Source organism: Theobroma cacao, chromosome 4 (genome assembly GCF_053813885.1).
Source record: "Theobroma cacao isolate CCN51 chromosome 4, ASM5381388v1, whole genome shotgun sequence".
NCBI lineage: Eukaryota > Viridiplantae > Streptophyta > Magnoliopsida > Malvales > Malvaceae > Theobroma > Theobroma cacao.
The window spans coordinates 2,058,326-2,083,239 of record NC_142642.1 but is presented as its reverse complement, the minus strand read 5'-3'; the positions used below and the strand labels follow the sequence as shown (position 1 = coordinate 2,083,239).

Here is a 24,914-nt window from a genome sequence, read left to right as displayed (position 1 = left end):
ATAATAAAACTCTTTTTAGTAATTTACGTATTATATCTGTATATTAATTTTTTTTTTCAATATTCTTATTCATTACGTGCATTAAAGCATGTTCTTGAGAAACTGTTTCTCAAGACTTTATATATAGAATTTTTTGACAATTCATTTTGGCAGAACAAGAATTCTTGAGCACAAAAAAATACATTTTCACTCCGAAAGCAATCTCTCTCTCTCTCTCTCTCTCTCTCTCTCTCTCTCTAAATATTTTCTCTCAAATTCTCTTTTGTTTAGACTTTCTTTGCCCTATTCTCAACCATACTCTACCACTTGCCTATTGTTGAGTTTTAGATTAACTAGAATTTTAGATCTTATTTGATTAGGATTCTTATTTGTGTACAACATTGAGTAGTTGTATGGTTCTAAACTTCTTATTCCACATTAAGTCCTAATCACATTTTACTTTGGACTTTTATAAGTGGATCTCTAGGCTTTAAAATTACAAGTAGTGCTTTGAAAGCTCTAGAGAGGGGACACCTTGTAACTCTGTCTTTTACTCTAAGTGGAGCTAGAGTAGTTTGGGTGAGTGTTCTTGGGAGATTATTGAGAAAGAGTGTGCAAGGGATCTTGGGTTGGTTTAAGGAACCATAAAGGTCAACTTATTGTACTTTAATTTCTCAATAATAGAAGAATAGTTTCACTCCGTGGACGTAGACAAGAGGCCGAACCACGTAAATTCTTGTGTTTTTTTATCTGCTTGATTTCTGTGGGTTTTATATTTGTTGTTTCTTGGACAATTTTCATAACAAACTGATATCAAAGCTTCGGGTTTGGTAAATTCAAGATTCAACAAGGATGTTGAAAGTTACTAGTTCTACGAATTTGTCAATTGAGAAGTTTGATGGGAAGACTAGTTTCATGTAGTGGCAAAGAAAGATAAAAGATCTCCTTGTGCAGTAAAGTTTAATGCACCCCTTGCTAGGAAAGAACGAAGGGCAACCAGATGACATGAAGGATGTTGAATGGGTAAAGTTGGAGCAAAAGTGTGTGAGCACTATTCGGCTTTGCATTGGAGATAATGTGTTTAACCATGTTATTGATGAGAATTCTACTATAAGGTTGTGGGTAAAGTTAGAGAAGATTTACTTGGCGAAAAGTCTTTCAACAAGTTACAGCTTAGGTGAAAGTTGTATCATTTAAAGATGGAGGAGAATGGAGACCTCATGGAACATATGAATGAATGTGATGGGATACTTGATTAGTTGAAGAAGGTTGATGTGAAAGTGGAGGAAGAGGAAAAGACACTGTTGTTCCTAGCTTCGCTTCCAAACTCCTATGAGGTATTTGAGGAATCTCTAATATGTGGGATAGATACAATAAAGTTAGAACAAGCACAAGCAACGTTAATGTCTTGTGAAGCCTGAAAGAAAAGTAAGGAAAGGGATAAAAATCCAAGTGGCTTGTCATTGGTAATTGAGGTTCGTAGAAAGAAGTCAATCGGTATGGGATCTAAGGGTGACAAGTCTATATCCAACAATGTTCAGTGTGTTCAATGCAAAGGGTATGGACATATTAAAAGGGATTGTCCTACAAAGGGGGATGAAAATAACAAGAATAAAGGTGAGTGTGCCTTTGTTGCTAAAGGTGATGAATGTGATGTCCTTGCAATCTTAAAAAATATGGATGCAAATTCTAATTGGTATTTAGATTCAGCTTCTGCCACTCACGTATGTTATCAAAAAGATTATTTTGATTTATTTCAATAAGGGGTGGCTGGGAATTTGACTTTGGGTAATAAGTCAATAGTGAAGGTCACGGGTCTTGGAGTGGTGAAAATCAAAATGTTTGATGGGGTTGTGCGTTTTTTGAGTGGTGTGGCCTATGTCCCAGAGATGCGTAAAAATCTAATATCATTGAGCTTGTTAGATTCCAAAGGGTATGGATATTTTGCTTGTGATGGAGTGGTAAAAGTCACACAAGGTGACATGGGCTTGATGAGGGGGAATTTGTATAATGGCTTATATCATCTAGAATGTGAGGCCTTCAAGGGATAGGAATAGTGCACAAGATATGGTAGCTACCAAAGTGAGATTTCAGTTGTCGAGGAAGTGATGAAAGGTTCCCATGGTGTAGACGATGGTGAAAAGACACAAAATCTTGTCAATAGTGAATTGGAAGGGTCATTGAGGTCCCTTCGAAAGTCAATTAGTGCCATTGACTTGACAGCTACACAAGTGCATTGGCCATTTTGTGGAATTGAGTGTTGGACCATGCTTGATTCGGTATGTGTAGTCGTGGTAATTATAAAGGCCAATGACTGGAAAGTCTTATGCTTGGAGATTTGTTTAAGGTGTTGGAAAGTAGGTGGAGTTAGGAAGCTGTAATTAGGTGCAACAGGTGGAAGAGGTTTAAGGAGTTTGAATTCAAGTCAAAGGTGGAGATTTGTTGAGTTTTAGGTTGACTAGAATTCTAAATATTATTTTATTAGGATTCTTCTTTGTGTACAACATTAAGTAATTATATGGTTTTGAACTTCTTATTCCACATGGAGTTCTAATCACATTCTACTTTGGATTTTTATATTATAAAAGTGGATCTCTAGGCTTTAGAATTGCAACTAGTGCTTTTAAAGCTCTAGAGAAGGGACACCTTAAAACTCTGTCTTTTGCTCTAAGTGGAGCTAGAATAGTTTGGGTGAATGTTCTTGGGAGGTTATTATGAAAGAATGTGCATGGGATTTTGGGTTGATTTGGGAAGCCATAGAGGTCAATTTATTGTATTTTAATTTCTCAATAATAGAAGAACAATTTCACTCCATGGACGTAGGTAAGAGGCCGAATCACGTAAATTCTTATGTTTTTCTATTTGCTTGATTTCTCTGGGTTTTATCTTTGTTGTTTCTTGGGCAATTTTCATAACACCTATTCTTTACACTTTGTCCATCACCACCTATCATAGCACTCAGTACTCTAAGTACTACTTCAATCTTGCTTTCACCCACTTAATGAGTATATCCTTTTTACTTATTTATAGAATTACTTTTCCTATGAACCCATCTACATTGATAAAATAATTTCAACTTTAACGGTAATTATTAATTTCAAAAATATATATTAGGAGATAGATTAGGAGTACTAAATAATTTTGATTATTTTAACTTCAGACTAAAAAATAGCAACATAATTAACACATAATTCAAATCAATTAAGCAAGCATAAAAGTGAAAATCATAACCATAAATTAATCAATACCAAATTCAAAAGAACTAGTAGCAATTCCAAGCCTATTTTGGGTCCAGTCTCTAGTTTCAATCTTGAATTGCTTGTGATCTGCTTTCTCATTAACTTGCAACATATTAAGAAATTTTACGGATCAAATAACCAGAGTTGGCGGTATTAAATTGGCATGACAAGAATTTTGAACTCTTTCGAGATAGGAAAGTATGGGAAATTACTCTGAAAATTCATGGCCAAGAAGCCGAGTAGTAAATAGTGGCAAATTGGAACGAAACTATGATCTAAAGAAGTTAATTACTCCCATTTATCATGATTTTTGGCTAGATAGTGTTGGATACATAGTTATATACAAACCACAAGGTCTTAAGAGATGAAAGTATAAATTTGTATTTCAATTAAAGTATTGTCATGAAGCAGTGCATAAGTTCTTTGCTTTCATGCACACAAGTTAAGAACACATGCACATAAAACTACATAAATCCATGACACAACTCTCTTGGAAATGAATCTAAACTATAGATAAAGCATGTTTAACTCTTTTTGATTATGACCTTAACTTGGAAGGAATTAAAGATGAGAGCTGTTCATGCGACACCAAGAATAAAGGAAATGAGAAAAGTTGGAAAAAAATGGTTGTCTTGGGAAGTTATCCTTGCTTTAGGATCTGAAAAGTAATAAATGTATATGTTTCCACACAGTATGATTTCAGTCATTGACAAGTAATGGTGAGGTCAATGATTTCAATTTTATAAAATAGATCCCAAACATATATTTGTTTCCTAAAAGTCGGAAGTCCACTATGTTCTGTTTAATATTCATGGCAAATTTGGTTCTAAAGACTTTATAACATATTCGTGGGTGTTGAATTTGTGCAAGCTGAGAATGGTTTAATGTTGTTAGTGGCCCTTGAGCCATGTGAAACTTTGATGTATACGGTTACTGTTATCTTTTTGTGATTGTTTGGGAATTTGGCTGGGTGTATTCTTTTGTTGTATAGGCAATGTTCCTGTTGATTATTGAGAAAAAGATGAAAAATCTGGAAAAAAATCTAAAGAAAGTTTTGTTGATTACTAAGAAAGAGACGAAGAATCTAGAAAAAATCTAGAGAAAGTTAAGAGATAAATAAAGCTCTTATTGTATTATTTTCTTAGTCAACTTTACATTGTTAATATAACAGACTTTTTATAGTCAAGTCTTCATGTCAAATCAAAATACAATAATAACCTTAAACATTTAGAATATTCACAAATAGACCACTGCACATGTCAAAATATAATATCTAGCACCTCCCTTAAGAGGAGCATGGATATTATCTATGCTCATCTTGCCTAGCAGATAAGTGAATTGTACAGGTGGTAACGCCTTAGTAAAAATGTCTGCCAATTAATCTTTAGTAGAAATATGCTGAGGACAAATGACTCCTTCAAGAACTTTATCATGGATAAAATGACAATCAAGTTCAATATGCTTAGTCCTCTCATGAAATATAGGATTTTTACAAATATGAATAGCAGACTGGTTATCACAAAAAAAAATGAACTGGAGCAATATGAGAAAAACCAAAATCACTGAGTAGAGACAAAAGCCATATAACTTCACAACAAGTAGCAGCCACAGCGCAATATTCAGCCTCTGTTGAACTATGAGCAACAACTAATTACTTCTTATATTACCAACTAATAAGAGATTTACCAAGAAAAACCCCAAAACCAGTAACAAAACGTCTGGAATCTAAGCATCCAACCCAATCACTATCAGTGAAGACCTTTTCTTGAACATTAGAATTAAAAGCTAGTAAAATACCTTGTCTCGATGCCTTTTTAAGATACTTAAGTACCCTATAAGTTGCTTGTAAATGAGTGGTGCTTGGTTTATCTATGAATTGAGACAAACTCTTAACAACATAAGTAATATCCAGTTTAGAAAAAGTCAAATACAACAATTTCCCAACTAATCATTTATATAAAGTGGCATCAACAAGAGTATCATGTGTAGCTGCTTTAGTCAACTCGGTATTATAATCAACAAGAGTAGAAGTAGACTTAGAACCAAGAGATCCATACTCATTTAACAAGTCTAATTTATATATTCGTTGACATAAAAAAAATTCTTTTATTGGACCTAGTTATTTCCAGCCCAAGAAAATACTTGAGACCTCTTGAATCTTTAAGCTTAAATCTGAACTTTTGAAAGTATTTTACCTCATCTGTTGCTGTTACAGAAGAAGTACCTATGACAATATTATGAACATAAACCAAAAGAGCTACAAAATCTCTATTAATAGTTTTCTTTGTAAAGAGAGAATAATCTGATTTTGATTGTTTAAAACCAAAATCTAATAAAGCACTAGTAAACTTGGAATTCCACTATCTAGAGGCTTGTTTAAGCCCATACAAAGATTTTTGAAGCTTGCAGACCAGTTTTGATTTTGAAGAACTCTCTTCCTTAACTACATACCTTTGTGGTAAATCCATATAAATTGTCTCTTCCAAATCTCCATTGAGAAAGGCATTGTCAAGACCTAATTGAGACAAATGCCATCCATATATAGATGCTAAAGCTAAGAAAACCCCGTATTGTAGATTGTTTAGCCACAGGAATAAACGTTTCATGGTAATCAAACCTCTTGTTGACTATAGCTTTTGGCTACTAGTCTAGCTTTATATCTTTCTAGACTACCATCAACCCTTAATTTCACCTTATAAACTCATTTACACCCAATGGTATGAGCACTAATTGGAAGTGATACCACAGTTCATGGTTGATTTCTCTCTAGACCTTCAATTTCAGATTACATTGCAGCTTGGAAATAAGAATGCTTTACTGCCTGATGATAAGTTGTTGGTTCAGAGAATTGGTTAAGAGAAGTGGTAAAGGCCTTGTAAGTACTGGACAATTGTGTGGAAGAAAGAAAATTATGAATGGGATGTTTTGTAAGAAGATTTGTTTGGGTATCTAAATTATGATCATAAACATCAAGTTATTTAGGAATTTATTTGTGTCTAGTACTTATTCGAAGCAAGGGTTTTGGTTGTGAAGAATGATCAGGTTCAAAAGTATGAGATTGAGGTATATGATGTTCATTAGTATGCTTATCAATAATGAGTTCATCAAAAGTAGTGTGGACAGTGTTTTGATTGGAAGACAAATTTTCAAGTGATTGATCAATATTAAGAGCAACATTAGATGGATCAAACCTTGGATAAAATGAAGAATCATCATGATCAGAACAATGTGGTGAAGATGTAATGTGAATAGAGTTAGAACAAGGATTATTGACATTAGAAAAATATGGGATATCAAATAAGGTGTCATAAATACAAGAATCAAAGGTATGACCAAAATCTTTATAAGGAAATACATGCTTATAAAACACAACATCTCTAGAAACTATTGTTTGATGAATATTTGGATCATATTGTTTGTATCCTTTCATCCCACCAGGATATCCAATAAACACACATTTTTGTGCTTTTGAATCAAATTTCTTTCTATTGTGTGGAAGTGTAAAAGCAAAACAAAGAGCACCAAATACTCTAAAATGTGAATAACAAAAGGATCTATTGAATATCATTTCATATGGTATCTTATTTTCTAAAAGAGGTGTCGGTATTCTATTAATAATATGTGTAGCAGTCAAAATTGCATCTCCCTAGAATTTGATAGGTAGATGAGACTGGAAAAGAAATGACCTAGCAACTTGTAACAAATATTGGTGCTTTCTTTCTACCACACCATTTTGTTGAGGTATACCTACACATGATGCTTGATGAATTATGCCTCTAGCAAAATAGAAATCAATCAGATTAAATGTCGAACCATTGTCTAACCTAATTTGCTTAATTTTGCAATCAAATTAAGTATGTACCATATTATCAAAACTAAGAACTATGGTAAGAACTTCTGACTTACACTTCATCAAATAGACCCAAGTGAATTTACTAAAATCATAAACTATTATTAAAAAATAATGATGCCCTTTCAAAGATGCCACTGCATATGGTCCCCACATATCCATATGAATGAGTTCAAAACACACATAAGTAGATTTAACATGAACACGAAAAAGTAACTTTCTTTGCTTAGACATAGGACATATTTCATAAACAGAGTCCTTTACAAAAGACACTTTTAGACACATTTTATGTATTACTTGTAACCTATTTGATGAAATATGGCCAAGTCTAAGATGCCAAAATTTAAAAACTTTGGTACAGAAACACAAGAACTTGTATTTACGTCAGAAACAAAAAAAATAGTTTGGTTTGAGACCTTATTACTATGCAAAAAACAAGGAAAAATAGCAGAAACATTTTTGTCACTTTGAAAAACAACATCATTAACTTGCAGAGTGTAGAGTCCAGCCTTGAGTTTAGTAAGACCAGTCTTCTTCTGTGACTTGATGTTCTGAAGTTTACAGTCCACATCAGTAAAAATCAAATGAAATTCTTTTGATTTAGTTAGTTTACTAACTGAAATTAAATTAAACCTAAAACTAGGTACATACAAAACATGATAAAGAATAAGATTTGATAATATTTTGACTGAACCGGTTATTTGGCATTTGAACAAAGGCATTTTTAATAGGTATTGATGTGATAAACAAGTTCAAACTACATGTTATATGATCAATAGCTCCTGAATCTACTATCCAACAATAAGGATCAATTTCAGAGATGTTAGTGTATGATGATTCACTATAGATGCCATGGAAAGAATTAAAACAAGAGGCTCTAGCAATAATACTTGCCACTGATGCATTCACAATTGAAGGCTTGACTGATTGAACATTTATAACTTTGATAGTAGTTTAAACAGTTGAGGTAAATGGTTTATGACCAAAATCAGCAGCATCCTCATTGACAAGTGTCAACAACTTTTGAATTGTTGCTTGGTGAAAGAAATATGAGGCATGACACTGTCAATATCTTCCTGCTCAGTGGATGATCCACTTGCAACAACATTATTCATGGAAGAAATCACATTTTTTGAAACTTAAAGTCTAGGGGAAATCCAATTAGACGATAACAGTTGTCCTTAACATAACCTGATTTCCCACAATGGTGACAATGATATTTGATTTCATTTTCTTCTTAATACCACCAACACTAGCCATAGCAAAACTTTCTAAGAGTGGTTGTGTTTGCATACGAATGTTCCTTTGTGACTCTTCCCTCATTATCAAATTATAAGCTTCATCTAATCTAGGAAAAGGTTTCATGAGTAAAATCTGAGACCTAAGAGCTGCATATGATTCATTCAGACCATTTAGGAATTTGTACACATTATCCTTAGCAAATTTTTCCATATACCGTTGAAAACAAAGTTGATTGCAATTTTCGCAACTACAGTGAGGTAGTGGCTTGAACATCCTTAACTCTTCCCATATTGCATTTAATTCAGTAAAGTAAGAATCAATTGTGCGAGTGATATTTGAAAGAGTGAAATGAAGATTGCAAATCCTTGAGTCATCCAGCTGAGAAAACCATTTATTTGGAATCTCCCAAATCTAAGCTACCGAAATGATGTAGAAAACTGTTGCCGCTATCAATGGAGAGATCGACTCTAAAAGCCATGCAACAATCAAATTGTTGCATTTCGTCCATGCAACATGAAGATCATTTGAGACTTTCAGTTCTTTGATCAAGCTGTTGATAAATCCCAACTTGCTTCGTATTGATAGTTCTAGAGAAAAAGAATGGCTCTAGAATGTGTAATTATTTGTAATGACCTTTGGATTGATACTACTGAGCCGTGGTGATCAGAATGATGAAGGTAGAACAGCGATTGTGGATTTTCCACCAGAGAACACAACATAAACTTTGATACAGATGAAGAACTCATCGTATTTCAAGAATCTATGATCAAAGTGCTAATAGAAAAGATTAATCGGCAGATCTTCTAAAAAAAATCAAGAAACCCTTGATCTTTTCCTCTAAATCTAAGAATAAGATTCTACAAGAAAATAAGATGAACACCAACAGATTATGGACAAGAGCAAAAGCAAATGCAAGAATCGATTCAACAAATTGGCTTTGATACCATGTTGATTATTGAGAAAGAGACAAAGAATCTAGAAAAAATCTAGAGAAAGTTTTGTTGATTATTGAGAAAGAGACTAAGGATCTGGAATAAAATCTAGAGAAAGTTAAGAGATGAATAAAGCTCTGATTGTATTATTTTCTTAGTCAACTTTACATTGTCAATATAACAAACTTTTTATAGTCAAGTCTTCATGTAAAATCAAAATACAATAATAACGTTAAACATTTAGAATATTTACAAATGTACCACTTCACATGTCAAAATATAATATCTAACAATTCCTTTTTTGTTAGCCATTTCTTGGATTTTGTAAAGATGCAATGAAAATTCACTTGCCTTTCAAAAAAAATTACTTGTGGGAGTGCGTGATACTAACATATAATATCATGAAAGAGTTCAAAGGAATAAATTTATCATTAAAATATTAATAAAAATTATATTAATATTTTAAAATTAAATATTAAATAAAAAATTATATTGATAAAATAATATCTTGGATTGGACCCAAAGTTTAAATATCTTGTCCAAAAGCCAACTTGGGTCAAGCCAAGCCCATGTATTTGACAAGCAACCAAGCCATGGACAAGTTTCATAAGAAAGCAAATCTATAGGACCAATTTGTTAGAACACAAAACTAAAAAATCAAGAAATGACTTCCAAGGCATGTAACAATGTCATTTTTTTTAAAATTTTAGTCACCCCTACTTATAGTGTACAAAATAGTTATCGACATATAAACTTCCAAGATATAATGAAGCTTAGTGATTAACTACGTTTTACACTAACAAACTTTTATAAGATTTCTTTACAGCAAAATGATATAGAAAAAATCTTGAGAATATTGAGAAAGGAAAGAGAGATTGTTGTTTTCTCTATTATGTTTTATCATAGAAGAAAGTTTCTTTGTAGACAAAGATGCCTCTTCTCAACAAACACAAAGGTTTGTTTTCAACAAACACAATTGTCTATTTTCCAACAAATCTAATTGTTGGTTTTTCACCATAATTAATTGAACAAACTTAATTGTTTGAACAAACATAAGTCTTGAACAATTATAATTGTTCAAAGTACTTTCTTCTTTTCATTCTTCCATTATTATTGTTGAAAATGTCTAACACGGTTTGTATCACATGAGACTCCTTCGAATCTTCAAAAATTAAAGTGGTATACACATTTTTCTTTTTGGTCTAAAAGTGTATATAATTGCATTAATCTTGTTTATGAGGTTCTTAATTTGCTTGCAATTCTTTTGTTCTGTAATATGTAGTAAAGTTAATTTGGTGTTTTAGTCTTTCATTTTTTGGCTGCACTCTTCATACTTCACGTCATTGTTTTGTAGATTGGTATTCCATTCTATCTGTGTTTATATTTTTTCAAAACTGAAATGTTTTTTATTATTCAGGGTTTGTTTAGACATTTCATATATAAATTAAGGTCAATAATTTGCTTATCTACCCTTAATCACTAGGGTTACAATCCATTTAAATTCGAATTTCCCCTTTCTCTTGACTTTGTTTTATTGTAACAAAAAAAAAATTAAATCACCCTATAAAAGAAATGGAATCATATTATATTAAAATATTGTTGGGAACTTATTATAGGAGAGAGAAGAACATGAAGCAATTGGATTCAGGAATGCTTTTAGTTAAAGCTTAGAACCTTTTCGGGATTTTTGGAGTGAATAAAGTATATGGTCAAACGATCCCAGGCTAAAGTCCTAGATTTTCTTTGACAGAAAACGATTTTGTTGGTGACCAAAGACTTATATAGAGAGGTAAAGAACATTGTAAAATTATCGAAATTCATTAAAAAAAAGCAAAAACATATTCTTTCTTAGTTATTTGTTCAATGATCCAAAGTTCAAAATCTCTTCACAATAGTTTATTAATTAATTCGTGACAGGGCAAGGGGGCTAATTTGTACATTAGGCATATAAGGACACGTTTCGACAGCTGCATGCATGAAGGTCTATTAAAAATTAGGACATTGGCAGCTTATTTTGAATTCTCAAATTCGTGATTAGTCATTCTTGGAGGGAATATGGGTATAATTATATTTTTCTCCTTAGAATTTTGTCAAGGTTTTTTGGCATTTTGGAAATAAAGGTCATTCTAGTTGGCTATTTTACTTAATGCCATCATGCTTAGAAGGGAAGCTTTATCAGATCGAGTCCCTTTTCATGGATTGTCACATTGGTTCGATTTTCTCTTTGTTAAAATATTGCCAGTGATACAATAGTTGGATTAAAAAACTGATTATGCTATAAAAGATTACAGTAACAAAAATATCACACATACAAAACATCACTAACACAAAGACGAAATTACATTAGACAAATAATCTAAACAGACATTTAAAATATAATAAAAAAATCTCGACAAATCAACATCAAATCACCAACATTTCCTTTTATATATACCTATTTCTTCTTAAACATCTTGGTTCGGTGCTTAACTAACTATTGCTATTCTGGTTTGCTAGATCCTTATGTCCCACAAGCTGATGGAGCAATGTCATGCCGCTTTCTTGATAAGTCTTTTGTTTACCACAATAATTTAAATGCTCCTCATAGAACACGTGGATTCCTATGCTTTTCCGACAAGCGAATCTTGGAATGAATCCAGATGTTGGAATTCGGATCCGCTGCCTCTCTTAACAGTACTAGTCGTTCTTCTTTTAGAGCCTTTGTTAGGTGCTTCACGCACCAAACATTCTTGACTTCTTTGTTAGGGCGTCCTATCTGAGTATAGCTACAGTTAATTCTTGCATTTCTTTTAGAGCCTTTGTCAGCTTGTAGGATACAAGGATTCTAGGAAATTTTAAGATTTAATTCTCATTAAATATTTTTGTACATAGGCTAAGGTTGCACTTTTTCACTTATGATTGTAATTTTTTCTATAAAAAAAGGTAAAAAAATGTTGTCGTGCTTTCTCCATAGGAAGCAGAGCATTGAAATTGCATTGCATTTCTATATTGCATGTTAGTAATTTCTGTAAAATTCTAAAATGGTTTGGTGACAAATAAAATACAACCATTTCCTTTTGGTTAAAATCCACCATTGATTTTTCTTTTTCTGTAAAGGTGAGAGCATTAGGGCTTGAATTTAAGATTTTACCTAAAACCACCTTGATTGAAAATATATCTGATAACTCTAATTTTCTTGTGAACCATAAGAGCCATAGAACGATTGGATAGGTTGAATCTACCGAGTTTTGGCATTGGATAGAACAATTAAATTTTCATGTTAATGATTTTTTAAATCTAAAGTCAAATTTAAATTTCTTGGATTCCATGTTCAAATGCTAAACTTTTGCCTCACTTATTATACTAGAGGATACTAATTGACTGAGCTTGAGTTCACAAAAAAAATGTTAATTGATTAGAATGTATATATCCTCAATATATGACTTATGACCATATAGATAAAATAAAATGTAAATAAAAAAGTGGTATTGGATCAGTTTGATGTACTGGGAATTTTACTTACATCTGAATTATTTACAAACTTTCATAGCATTTGTCAAAGAAGTTTAAAAAGGGCATACTTAGATCACTGCCTGATCTTGATATCTTCAGAAACGATGGATTCGGACCCCAGACCGTTCAAATTTTTTAACTGCTGGTGGACATACAAAGACTTTGGCCTCAATGTTCTACAGTAGTGGAAGGAAGAGAGGGTTTTAGGCTGAAAACAAAGTCAAATAAGCTGAAAGCTTTCATCGAACAGTGGAATAAGAATGTATGTGACATGGTGAAGGAAAGAATTGGTGACTTAGAGGATATAAGGTGGAGCATTTGGATTTGATTGGTAATACCCGAGATTTGAATGAGCAAGAGGTAAAGCTGAAAATGCAGCGTCACACAAGAATTATGGAAACCAGACAGAAACAGAGAATCAGGTGGGCAATTTTCTTATGTAAAAGAGAATTAATTTATATATATATTGACCGTAGCTACATTTCATCAAACTTTCTATGACGTTAAATCAATATGTATACTACTTCTGGTGGTGATTTGTGCGTGGCTTTACCATTCATTAGAAACTATGCTTGTGAAGCTTTTTTCATGGATAAAATTTATGATTTGACTGAGAAATATAAAACTATATATTAATCATATCTACTTATGTTTGAATTTTTGTTTGCTATGATTGCTATATTCTGTTGTTTTTTATTTTAAGCATGGTTTGTAAATTACAACTACCAAATTAACAGACAAAATTATTTTCTTTCCTTCATCTCAAGAACTTTAACAACAAAGGAAAGCGGTACTAGATACCACAAAACTATATATATATATATATATGTATATATTCTTAGCTTGTATGAAGAATTAGGTGATTCTACCAAGCATAATACCCACAACTGAAAGCATACTGAATAAGGTCATCCATCTCGTCCTCGCTTATGTATCCGTCTCGATTTTTATCAGCCTGACAAAGCGCCGTGAGAGCTCGATATGATGGAAACCGGGAACCTATGCTGTGGAACGCATTCTTAAGGTCTTGCCAGCTGAGGCAGCCGTCTCTGTCACCATCAAAGCGCCTAAATACCGATATCAACTCTGCTTCCGTTAAAGCAGGTGGAAAGTTCTTTCTTCTCGGCTCAGCAATAGGAGGTGAAACGGTGGTGTTTTTCCGAACGAGGCGGTGATCCACGTTCTTATTACATGAAGAATCTTCTGGCCCTAGCAAAACCATAGTGGTTGTATTAATGGAGGTACTCTTTTTAAGTGTTGGCTGGTATGGGAAGACGGCAAGGGTAGCAAGGTTAAAAGAGTCTTGTTTAGTTGGTTTAAGGAGTTGAAGTTTATTGGGGCAAAAACTGGCAAATGTTTTTATAGTGAGATGCAGAGTTTTTGCCGAAATTCTTCTTACTTGACTTCAAGGGGGAGTTATCAGAGATGCAGAGGGCCATATGCTGAGACTGATTTCGGGTACTATCCGAGTAAGTGATTCCAATTTCGCTGAACTTTATGCTTCCAAAACAGGCCTCCAAGTCTTCAGCCAGTCACCATTTGGATAAGAGAGCACTTATCATCGGATCGGACTCAATAGTAGCAGTTCATTGGGTCCTGAACCCTTGCAAAGGGCCATGGAAACTTTGGAAGTGTTCTTTACTGGAATATTATTAGGGAAGCAAATAATTGTGCAGATTCTCTCGCCAAAATTGGGCCAAATAGAGATGAGCTGTTCGTGGCATGGATTTGTTAAGGGTAAGGAGACCTTATGGGGAGTACCGTCACATAGGAAGAGGGTGGGGAATTGTGAACTGTAAAACAGGTACCAATTCTGTTCCATATGATCGTCTTTATGATTATACCTGGCGGATTGAGAGTAGTTTAGCTCGACACTTGAGATTATCGAAGCATTGACAACTAGTTGTGTACCTGAGTAGTGATAAGCTGGAGAATTGTACAAGGGCACCGTGGGCAAAGCAAAGGGCTCTCCGTTATAGATCTTTGTCCCTGGCTATGTTCTGTTTTCTGTCTTTATTTGGTAGCTGTTGCTTTGAACCGTAAAGAAGAATTTGTCCTCTCTTTTTAACTGGTTTAACACAGCAACAAACTGATGTCTTAGCAAAAAAAATAACTTTAATGGTGATGGTTAATTTGCAAAAAAAAAATTAGAAAAAGTAAAGAATATGAATTCTATTACTCATGAATCAGCACAAATACATTGTTTCTCTGTATTTTTATTTTTATTTTTTGAATGAATTGATAGTTTGGTAATCAAGAAATTCCATCCGCACATAAATAGAATGCCTTGTTCCTAAAACAACCATCCAATTTCCCTTTTCCCCCCTATCTTACATATATAGAATTTGTTTTAATTAGCCCAGACATCCCATGTGCAATATACCTTTTTGACAATTGACAGAGATCCCATTCCAAGTCCTTGGGACCTAAGACTTTGCAAATACTAACTTGGGGCTTCTGTTTATTTATTGACAGGAAGTCTGGAAATGATCCATTGTATATGTAGAGAAGAGAAAGCGGTGGAGATTTCAAGATGACAATTTTTGGGTGCCATAAATTTAATTTAGCCACATGCATGACTAATTAATTTTTCACCAAATTTTTGTTTTATTTTGTTCATGTGTTCTATCTTTCTGTTTATAGGGTGATTTTTTCACTTAAATTTATTTAGAAAATAAGGAAATTGTGATACTGTTATAATCAACGACCTCTTCTCTTTTTGACTAATTTGCATTAAAATAGATTTGGTTTACATATCAAAACAAGCAACTAAATAATTTAGACACACTTTAAGGCAAAGGGAAAATCATCAACCCTTTTTGATATAGGTTTGCCACAAGGTGAGAACGAACATGATGACAGCGTAAATTTGAGCCGCAATGGCCCAGGGCTTGGTAAAGTAGTTCTGCACATAGTAAGCACGCCATCTAGGCCAACCCCGTTTGCAATGACGATTCAGGTCATCGCAAAGTTTAGAGTAATAGAATACCTTGACGTAAGTGTCATTGTACAGCTTATTGAAAAACTGGGTTGCATCCTCAGGACTCAACCAGTTATCGAAAATTTCCCTCTTGCATAGTATATCCATGTCGTTGGTGGTGTCAATGAGGTTATCCAAGAGCTTGGCGTAGCAAGTGAAAATTGGCGGACAATGTGGCAAACATTGCTCGTAGGCAATCAGGTTGCGTAAGATTGTTTCTGTTGTCTCTTGAATTAGCAGGGATGGAATTTCAAGAGAACCGTCTCTGAACTTTATATCCAAGATGCTATCTGGTGCAACTTTCACGAATTTCACACCTGCTTCTTTGAGTCTAGTGACGGAATGAATAGGCTGCCATCCAGATCGTGGGTTGTTTTTTATTTCTTCCGAGGGTAAAACCAAGGATAACCTTAACAAATCAAGAATATGCTTGATATCTTGGCCCTTAAAAAGGCTTGTTTTATTTCGAAATGGATGAGATGAAAACATGTTAGCAAAGAAATGAAGGGCAAGTTCAACCAGGGATTTGGTTTCGGAAGGGAGTTTGGTTTTTTCAAACAAGGTTTCAAGTACTAACCAGGGTATCTGGTTTTCTAGCAAAATCAAGTCATGATGCAGAAATTGGAGCATACAAGACATGGAGAAAATTGGGTCATCCTGCTCTTTGGTGATCTCTGCAGCATCCTTACGGAATAGCTCAATAATGAAGCAAGCATCGAGCACCAATAGTTTTACGAATTCATCCCCTAATTCTGCTGCATAATCATGTCCTGCATAGTAATCACTAGCCTCTTTCTCAATCGACTTAACGGCAGCAATGCAATCAGTTAAAATCTTCTGGTGCTCAATCTTGCTAGCTTTTTTTGACATTGTACCCGGACTTGTAAATGTAATCACTCTGGACAGAAGACCTTTCAAGTACTTGATTTTGATTTTACCTGTGGCTGCCAAATTCTCTTTTCCATGGTGCATAGGCCCAATTGAAAAGCAATTGGGAAGAAATGAGTTTTCTCTGTGCCTTGAGAGTATGCTTGGGGTTTTGAATATGCAGTAGCTTGGTGGCATGGACAGACGAGCATTGCTCAAATCAGCTTGCAGGGAAGATAACAGTGATTCGATATTAATTGCAACACTAGTGTCGTCTGATCTTCCACTTTGTCCCATTATTTTCAACTTCTTTTTCCTATTGGGAAAAATTCTTTTTGAGAATCTGGAATTAATTAACTCGCTTACAAAGAAAAAATGTGTTTTAATTAAAAATAATTTACTTCGCATTAATTGCCTAATGGTTGGTTTGTAATGAGATGAATGTGTTTGGTGACTATTATTTACTTACCATTCCCTAATTTTTATGTGAGTATCAAAATTCTAGTTTTTGAATCTATTTGTTAGGTAATTATAATTATTATTAAATTTTTTTTCAAAAATAATATTTATTTTAAGATAAAATACAAAATCACTCCTCATGAAGTAGTCTCTTTTTATTACTTTTTTTCACACTTTATTCTCAAAACCATGCTTCTTCCATCCTACTTGGTTTCTCTCTTTTTGATTTTTTTGGTCAAACAAACTCAACTTTGGCCGTTATTTCTCTAAATATCATACAAAATTAAAATTTCAAAATAGATGTTTCAAAAAAGTTAAAAATAAATTTAAAATTTTAATTTTTAAAAAAAATTTATAATTTTATGATTTTGTTAAAAATAATAATCAAAAGTTTCATTAAACCAATATGATCAATTTTAACTACAGACGAAAGATTAAAAAAATGACATAATTAATACATAATTCAAATCAATTAAGCAAAGCATACGAATGAAAATCATAGCCAGAAAATCAACGTACCAAATTCAAAAGTAGTTCCAGTCCCAAGCTAGCAGCTATTTTGGGTTCAGTCTCTAGTTTCGATCTCAAATTGCTTGTGATCTGCTCTCTCTGTCAGCAGCCTGCAACAAATCAAGAACTTTTACAGATCCAATATAATCCAAAATTAATCAGAGTTAAAAATTCATGGCATAGAAGCAGAGTATACTTAGATAGTAGCAAAAATCTTCTGGAACGAAGCTCTCATCTGAAGAATTTAATTACTCCTATTCATCATGATTTTTGGCTTGTCAATGTTGGGTACACATTTATATATATATATAAATTATAAGGTCCTGAGAGATGAAAATATAATTTCCTTTTTATTTCAATTAAAATATTGTCTTCAAGCAATGCATAAGTTCTTCGCTTTCATGCCCTGTTGGGAAAGAATCTACACTACAGACAAAGCATGTCTAACCCTTTTTACTTATCACTTAAACCTGGACGGAATGAATTAAAGTCGAGCTGTTCATGTGACACCAAGAATAAAGGAAATAAGAAAAATTATAAGATAATGTCTGTCTAGTTCGCCGTCGGAAGTTATCCCTTGCTTCAGGAACTGAAAAGTGATGAAGGCATACTGGCAGTCATTAATTGACAAGTAATCGTGAGATCAATGATTTCAGCTTTATAGAACATATCCCAAACATATATCAGTTGACTATAATTCGGGAGGTTGACTTTATTCAGTCTCATCCTCATGGAAATTTTGGTTCCAAATACCTCATAACATACTTAGCCGTGTGATACGTTAATGGAGTGGATATCTTTACTTTGTCTGGATGGAAAGGAATAGTAGGCTTCATGACAAGAGGGCTGGTACTACACTGGCAATTCTCAACTATATAAAGGATGCTGTTAGAATTCGGCTCAAGGGCATGCAGCAGATTGTGCAGGAGATAGAATTAATGGATTGCTCCTTAAGAAACTAGGGACTAGATACTTGTATAGCTGTTTCCCTGCTTTTGTTTTGTTTGTTGACACAAAGTTTTGCTGCTTTAATTATGTAGTCTGTACTTATTGTAGCAGGCCAACCTGCTCTTTTTTACGAATACAAATTTGGATTTATCCAAAAAAAAAAATCTTTGAGCTATCGGGCCACTCTTAAAAACTCATATCTAGATCGAACTCAAATCAGGTTAAACTCATGAGTTTGGATGAAAAACTTAATTTTTAGATACATCTATAGATTAATAATTTTGAATGAACATTTGTGTAAGGTTGTGTATAGAATCTCAGCATTAACTTATTTGAAATTATTAAATGTTGTTGTTTTTAAAATTAATTTTCAATGCTTTTTCCATCAAAATTGTTCGAATTTAAATATAAAATTCAGATTTTTTCTATCAATTTAAGTTTTTCAGATAATTGACATCAAATTCTCTCATTTTGTTAAAAGAAAAGAAATCTAATTGTATCTTTAATAATAAGTATAGAAATAATTTAATTTTTATTATTAATACACTGTCAAATATGTGGTTTCCAAAAAAAAATTCAAATATGTGAAACCAAACATGCAAAACATATATTCAAAGTCCAAAAACTAGTCCTAATAAAATAGAAGCTTAATTCATATATTTTTTCGTTCCCATGCGCCTATCATTCTTTCCGTAAAAGCCTAATTATAGTTTGGAAATGCCTAATAAAAACTATATATATAGAATTAATTAACGTTGGGCCAATCTGCCACACTGAATTAAGTACTCATTAAGAAAACAAAATTACAGTATAATCTCTATAAATTAATACTCGGTAAATTAATAATTTTGATTAAATAATATTTTTTATTGGTCTCGACTTGAGATCAATATGGTAAATTAATAATTCACTAAATTTATAAGATAATACATTAAAAAAACAAAAATCTCACTTGATATATAAATTAATAATCTCCTTATACATCAAAATTATATATATATATGACTCAATTATGAGATCTTTTGTAAAATATGACTCAAATGTTTCCTCTTGAATATGATGTCTCCTTGAACCCCATCTCTTTCTTAATGCATTAAGAAGTTCTAGTGTAGTATTCTAATATTGCAAGAGAAAATTATGCATAATATATGTATTAAGTTCAATATTTTAGAAAAAAATACCTTGATAAATTAATTTTTTATCAATTGATATATAAATTAATAATTTATTAATTTATTAGTTAAATAATATTTTAATTAATTAATTAATTTTCACCATCCCAAGAATATTAATTTATAAAGATTTAACTGTAATTGGACCTGACTTCCTTAATGATACCAAGATATAGGATTTAATTTAAGCTATATTTAATTATTGCCTTTTGCATTCATAAGAAAAAGTAAAAATGAATACTGATTTCTAAGTGCTAACAAATTGGAATTGCAATTTTAATTTCATGCCTTGGCTAAATTGGCAACTGAGTTCTGTTGTTGTTTCTTTGAAATGATCCGTACTTAAATTTTAATTTGAATCCTTTGACCTCTTTGACTTTGTTTGAAAAAAAGTGCTTAGAGCACAATCTCGTGATAACTCTATTTTATAAAGTTATTTAATCACAATTTTGAGTGTATTGTGTTTAAATTCTTGAGATTTAATTTAAGTATTAGTTATTTTTAATCATTTATTTTATTTAAGTTAATTATATTGGCTTCAATTGCTTTGAGTTATTTTATGATATTTTACTTTAAATTTAGTTATTATTTAAGTAAGTTTGCTGCTTTTGTATGTGTGCTATAAAAAGGGTGATAAGTAGTGAAAAAGAATGCATTCAAGGCATAGACTTTCACTACTCATGTTCTAGTAGTATTTCGAGCATATCTTCCACTACAAAAGTTCAATTGACATTATTCTTGATCATTGGAAATATAAGAGGCAAAGTTACAATTTTCATGTTTACTACTTTATCCAGCTTAGCCTCCAAGAAGGAAAAAACCGCATCACAAGTCGGAAATTCAAGACAGAGCATGGAAGGCTGCGGCCATGGAAGAAAGGAGTCTCGCGGCGCCCTAACAAGGCAAGGACGCTTTGGATGAACAGAGGACTGGGTGTCACAGTGCCTGAAAGAACAATGTGAAAAAATAAACTGAGGCTTTGGTGTTGCAGCACCCAAGAAGAGATTGCCGTGACACCCGTAAGGCAGAGAGGAGTTTTGGTGCATTCAAACTTCTATTTTGACACAATCTTAAGCTCTATTAGGCCTTATTTCAGAATGTTAAAAAAATAATTAAGCAAGACATTCAAGCTATCAAGAAAGTAAAGAAAACAAGGGAGGTTGTGGATCAAAGCCGCCAATACCTCCCTCCGAGACTCAAACCCAAACCTACTGTCATCTATAAGCCTAAGCCACAAAGCACACTAAAGGTCGGAAAAAAACCTGTCCAAAAAGGACAAAAACCTTTATCCGCCCAACCTTTTTCCACCAATGAAAACTACTCACTAACCCTAGCAAATCCCCCCACTTATCTAGAGCATGTAATTTAACAAATTTTGCTGATGCAGCAACTAGAGCACCAAAGCATACCCAGTTTCTCTCTGTTGCTCCTGACCGCAGACTTACTGGCTTTGCTTTCTTTGCTGGAATCTAAGTTTGAGACTTTATTCTCTCTTACAACAGGAAACAAAAGTGTGCTTCAGTTGTGGAATGAAAATACCTGGAGAGACAGAAAGACTCTAAAATTCGTGTTAGAATCAATGAAAAACTTCTTTGACAAACTTTCATAGTATCTTTTTACAGTTCATATATTAAGTTCCAACCTTAGCCAGAATGATAGCCACCTTGAAGAAGTTTGAAAGAAAACCTTTCCTGGAAAAATGAAGAAAGCTTGAAGAACAGATGAAAATTGAAAGAGAAAATGTACATCAGAGAATCATAAGCAACCCAAGCATAACGGTTGCATTTTCATTTATATATACTCTCCAAAAAGTTGTGATTTCTTTAGATTCAGCCTTGAGAGACTAAATCAAATTGAGTCAGCTAAGCACAGAAAACAATGCATTGTTTCCTTTGCAATGCCAACGGTAACAAGCTCTGACTATCGACATGGCTGCTAAGCCTTCAGGAGAAAGAACCAAAACGGTAGCACAAACGTGCATTCAAGGAAAAAGTAAAGTAACAAGACCTAAACGACACAAGGAAGTGTCGTACAACTTTAAACAAGAGACAAGAAAACGGCACGTGTATCCACCGTTTCACTACATCATGTCCAAGTAAAGAAAACGACAAAACTGCTCAACGTTTAAACACTGAACTTTGAAACAAAAAAGAAACACACTGTACTATAAACTCCCTTCTTCAACCTTCAGCTTTCCGTTGGTTCCTGCAAGCCTTCAACTAGATTGGGAATCAGATCTTCAATGCACCTCAATTGTGCAAAATTGGTTGATGTCCATTGAAGTAAAAAGTAGATTCCAATTTTTAGTTGCAGAGTCAATTCAAGATGCTTCAATTTTGATATCTCTTATGGCATTCAGATGTGTTTTGCCAAAGTCTACTGATGCACAATCAACCTTAGTTTCAATAAACAAAAATAGTTCTGTGTCCCAAGAAAGAGGGTTTCACTTTCGAACTTTTGTTGTAATTCAAGCTGAATATTAAAAAAAAAAACCACTTACTTCCATTCCAAGGTTAGTATTGTAGAAACAATCTTTGTGTCAAGTTAAAGCATGTTGAAGTGTTGATCATTGGGTCTCATCTCCATTTCTGAGTACCCAAACCAGTTACGAGTATATTTTTCTTGCACAACATCACCATCTCATCAACAGTTAAGAACAATTTATCCAGGATTTAGGCAAAACCAGGGATTCCAGGAGCAGATTTACTTTTTGGAGCCAGAGATTTTATTATTTAAACCAAAATAATACACTAAAACAAGCACTCTTAAAAGAATGCTTCATATTAATAGTCTTTGGAGCTTGCTACATCTGACAAACAACTGGTAAATAGGACCTTTGGTAAGTAATAGATTTGATTTTTCCTGAGTATAGATGAAAATTAACTTAACAATACTTGATGGTGTAACCACGTTTCATAACATATTGAACCAGCTCTCCAATCTTGCCTTCGCCAATATATCTATTTCCATTTTCATCCACGTGGCTCAGGGCTGCAAATGTTTGCTTGTTTGGGGGAGATACACCGAGGGCTTTGAAAGCATTTGCAATGTCTTGCTTGCTGAGGAGGCCATCTCCGTCAGAATCAAAGCGCCTGAATATGCTTAGCCATTGTTCCTCAGTGGGCAGAATAGGTAGACTCTTAGTCGTCGTAGTAGTTCTGACGCAACTTTTATCAACATTAGGCTTGCAAACGGATTTGAACATTGGGAAACTGAGAAAGAAGAAACTCGGGTAAGGCTATGCTAGCTTTGTTGTTTGAAGTTTAAGCGGGGTTGAGTTTAAATAGGCTGGTATGGTGGCTTTCTGCTATATTTCTCTACAGCTTACAAGCCCAGAGAAATTTCCCAGTAAATGAGAGGCAACCACATGCTTGGAATCTTGTTCTAAGATTTCGAAAATGCGGATCTCCTAAAGAACTTTTCTTTTGTCGGTTGAAAATTTTCGAAAGTTAGTGGAAGCATATTTGCTTTACAAATTTTAGACAGCAAAACAGAGTCGTGTACGTTTCACTAGAATTAGATTCTTGATTATACTTCATGGCCAAGTTTGGTTTATGGAAATCTCGAGACAAGGGGGCTTATTGGGAAGTGGATTGTAGCATAGTCATCTTTGTCAACAACATTTTACCATCTACTGGTGGGGGTCCTAAACACTGTTCCATCTGTATATACCTTTCATTGTTGTGATACAAGTTCTTTATCTGTTTTTTTTTAGGTATGAGTTTGCATTATTACAATTTAGAAGTTGTTATATCATTAACCAATATGGTATTTGGATTTGGCTTTTCAGATAGAGTTTTTTGTCGAAAAAAACTAATTTTTAGAAAATATTCACTTTTTCTGACAAACTGTTCCATCAGAAAAAGCTATTTTTCTGATATTCCATTTGTTAATTAATAAAACTGGTAAAGTCAATAAAATTGTCCTTACCTTTCAAAAGAATTATATATATGATTCATCAACACTAAGAATAAGAATAAAAGAAAGGAGAAGAAAAATTAAAAACTTGGTACCCTGAATATTAGTTTGCAAAACCAATTATTTTGCTTGCCGTAGGTTTGTCAATTGTGAATTTGCTGTCCCTCCTTTCTCTTGCTGCCTCCAACCCCAACACAAATATATAAAATAAAATTAAAAACCTACGCGAAACAAAAGTATGATGCTTCTGCTTCAAAGCTCAATTTGCAGAGCATTCAGAGAGTCTAAAATATTATGGACAACTCCTCCCACATTGGAGGAATGCCCGAATCAGCTCCGTGAGAAGGCCTCAAAGAGCTAAAGTTTCTCTTGGGTAGCTACTCTTTAAAGAAAAAATTGGAAAGAGAGCTTGTGTTACTTCAATCAATTGATAGCAATTAGAATTAATATTCATAAAAATATCATATTAATTATGAAAAGCCAATCTTTCAAAAAATATTAGATGAATTTTTTAAGACGTCGGATATTCAATTTAAAATTAATTAATAATATAAGTGAAGAAACTTAATAATATTCATAAGCCCAAGATGGATGTGGAATTTATTCCTCATCACTTGAATAGAAAATAAATCACTCGTCCCATCTTTTCTTCTCAAAAACCATAAATTAGTCCTTCATATTACATCACAATCTAAAGATCACACAATATGAAATAAGGCGTTTTAGGAGAAATGAGGTTTCCTTCATCCAGAAGACAAACACACAACAGAATAAACCATTACAGTAATCCAAGACGTACAATAAGTTTATAAAAGAGAGATTAAACAAATTGCAAACAGACTGTATTACAACTAACAACCATACAATAGGGAGACGCCACCATCTATCTTCTGTTCTCGCCTTCAACAAGCTACTTTCATTCACCAGGAAGATAACCTCTTCTGGTATCCCCTATGAATTTAATTCAGAATCCATATGTTAGTAAAAAAAAAACATAACAAAAAAGAGCTAGAAGTATTTTTCTAACATTTCATTTGATAAGTTATATATTATGACGGCTTAATATATGATGGCTTAAAAATATCAACATTAATCAATTATGCGACATAATCCGAAGCACATCTTATTAAAATACATACAGAATTAAAAATATTTATGGGATTGCAAAAATAATATCTTTATTTCAGCATTCAATCATTGAAATGTAATGATGAAAAACTTGACCTGCTAAGTTCCAAGGACGTGCATAATACAGAAAGGGTATAAGTCACAGCTGGGGTACCTGTTTTGCTCTAGCATCATTGATTTGGCACGAGTTGATGAGTA

The 24,914-nt window shown here is 33.2% G+C and overlaps 1 protein-coding gene across 2 annotated transcripts; it reads right to left on the bottom strand.

Annotated features, from left to right (window-relative positions):
* Nucleotides 1-15,428: 15,428 nt before the first annotated feature.
* LOC18600971 (UPF0481 protein At3g47200-like) lies at nt 15,429-17,814 on the bottom strand. Of its 2 annotated transcripts, XM_007031756.3 has the most exons (3): nt 17,747-17,814; nt 17,560-17,660; nt 15,429-16,897 (listed from the first exon to the last, which is right to left on the bottom strand). In XM_007031756.3, exon 3 carries the CDS (start codon nt 16,876-16,878, stop codon nt 15,544-15,546), a length of 1,335 nt encoding a protein of 444 aa, XP_007031818.2. In that variant the 5' UTR covers nt 16,879-16,897; nt 17,560-17,660; nt 17,747-17,814; the 3' UTR covers nt 15,429-15,543. The 2 variants fall into 2 exon arrangements, with proteins under 2 accessions (XP_007031818.2, XP_088661836.1); XM_088805710.1 differs by lacking the exon at nt 17,747-17,814 and having other exon boundaries at nt 17,560-17,714.
* Nucleotides 17,815-24,914: the final 7,100 nt, after the last annotated feature.

Bases quoted from the DNA above. Each gene is read 5' to 3' on its own strand.
- LOC18600971 (XM_007031756.3), bottom strand. From the start codon at position 16,878: ATGGGACAAAGTGGAAGATCAGACGACACTAGTGTTGCAATTAATATC.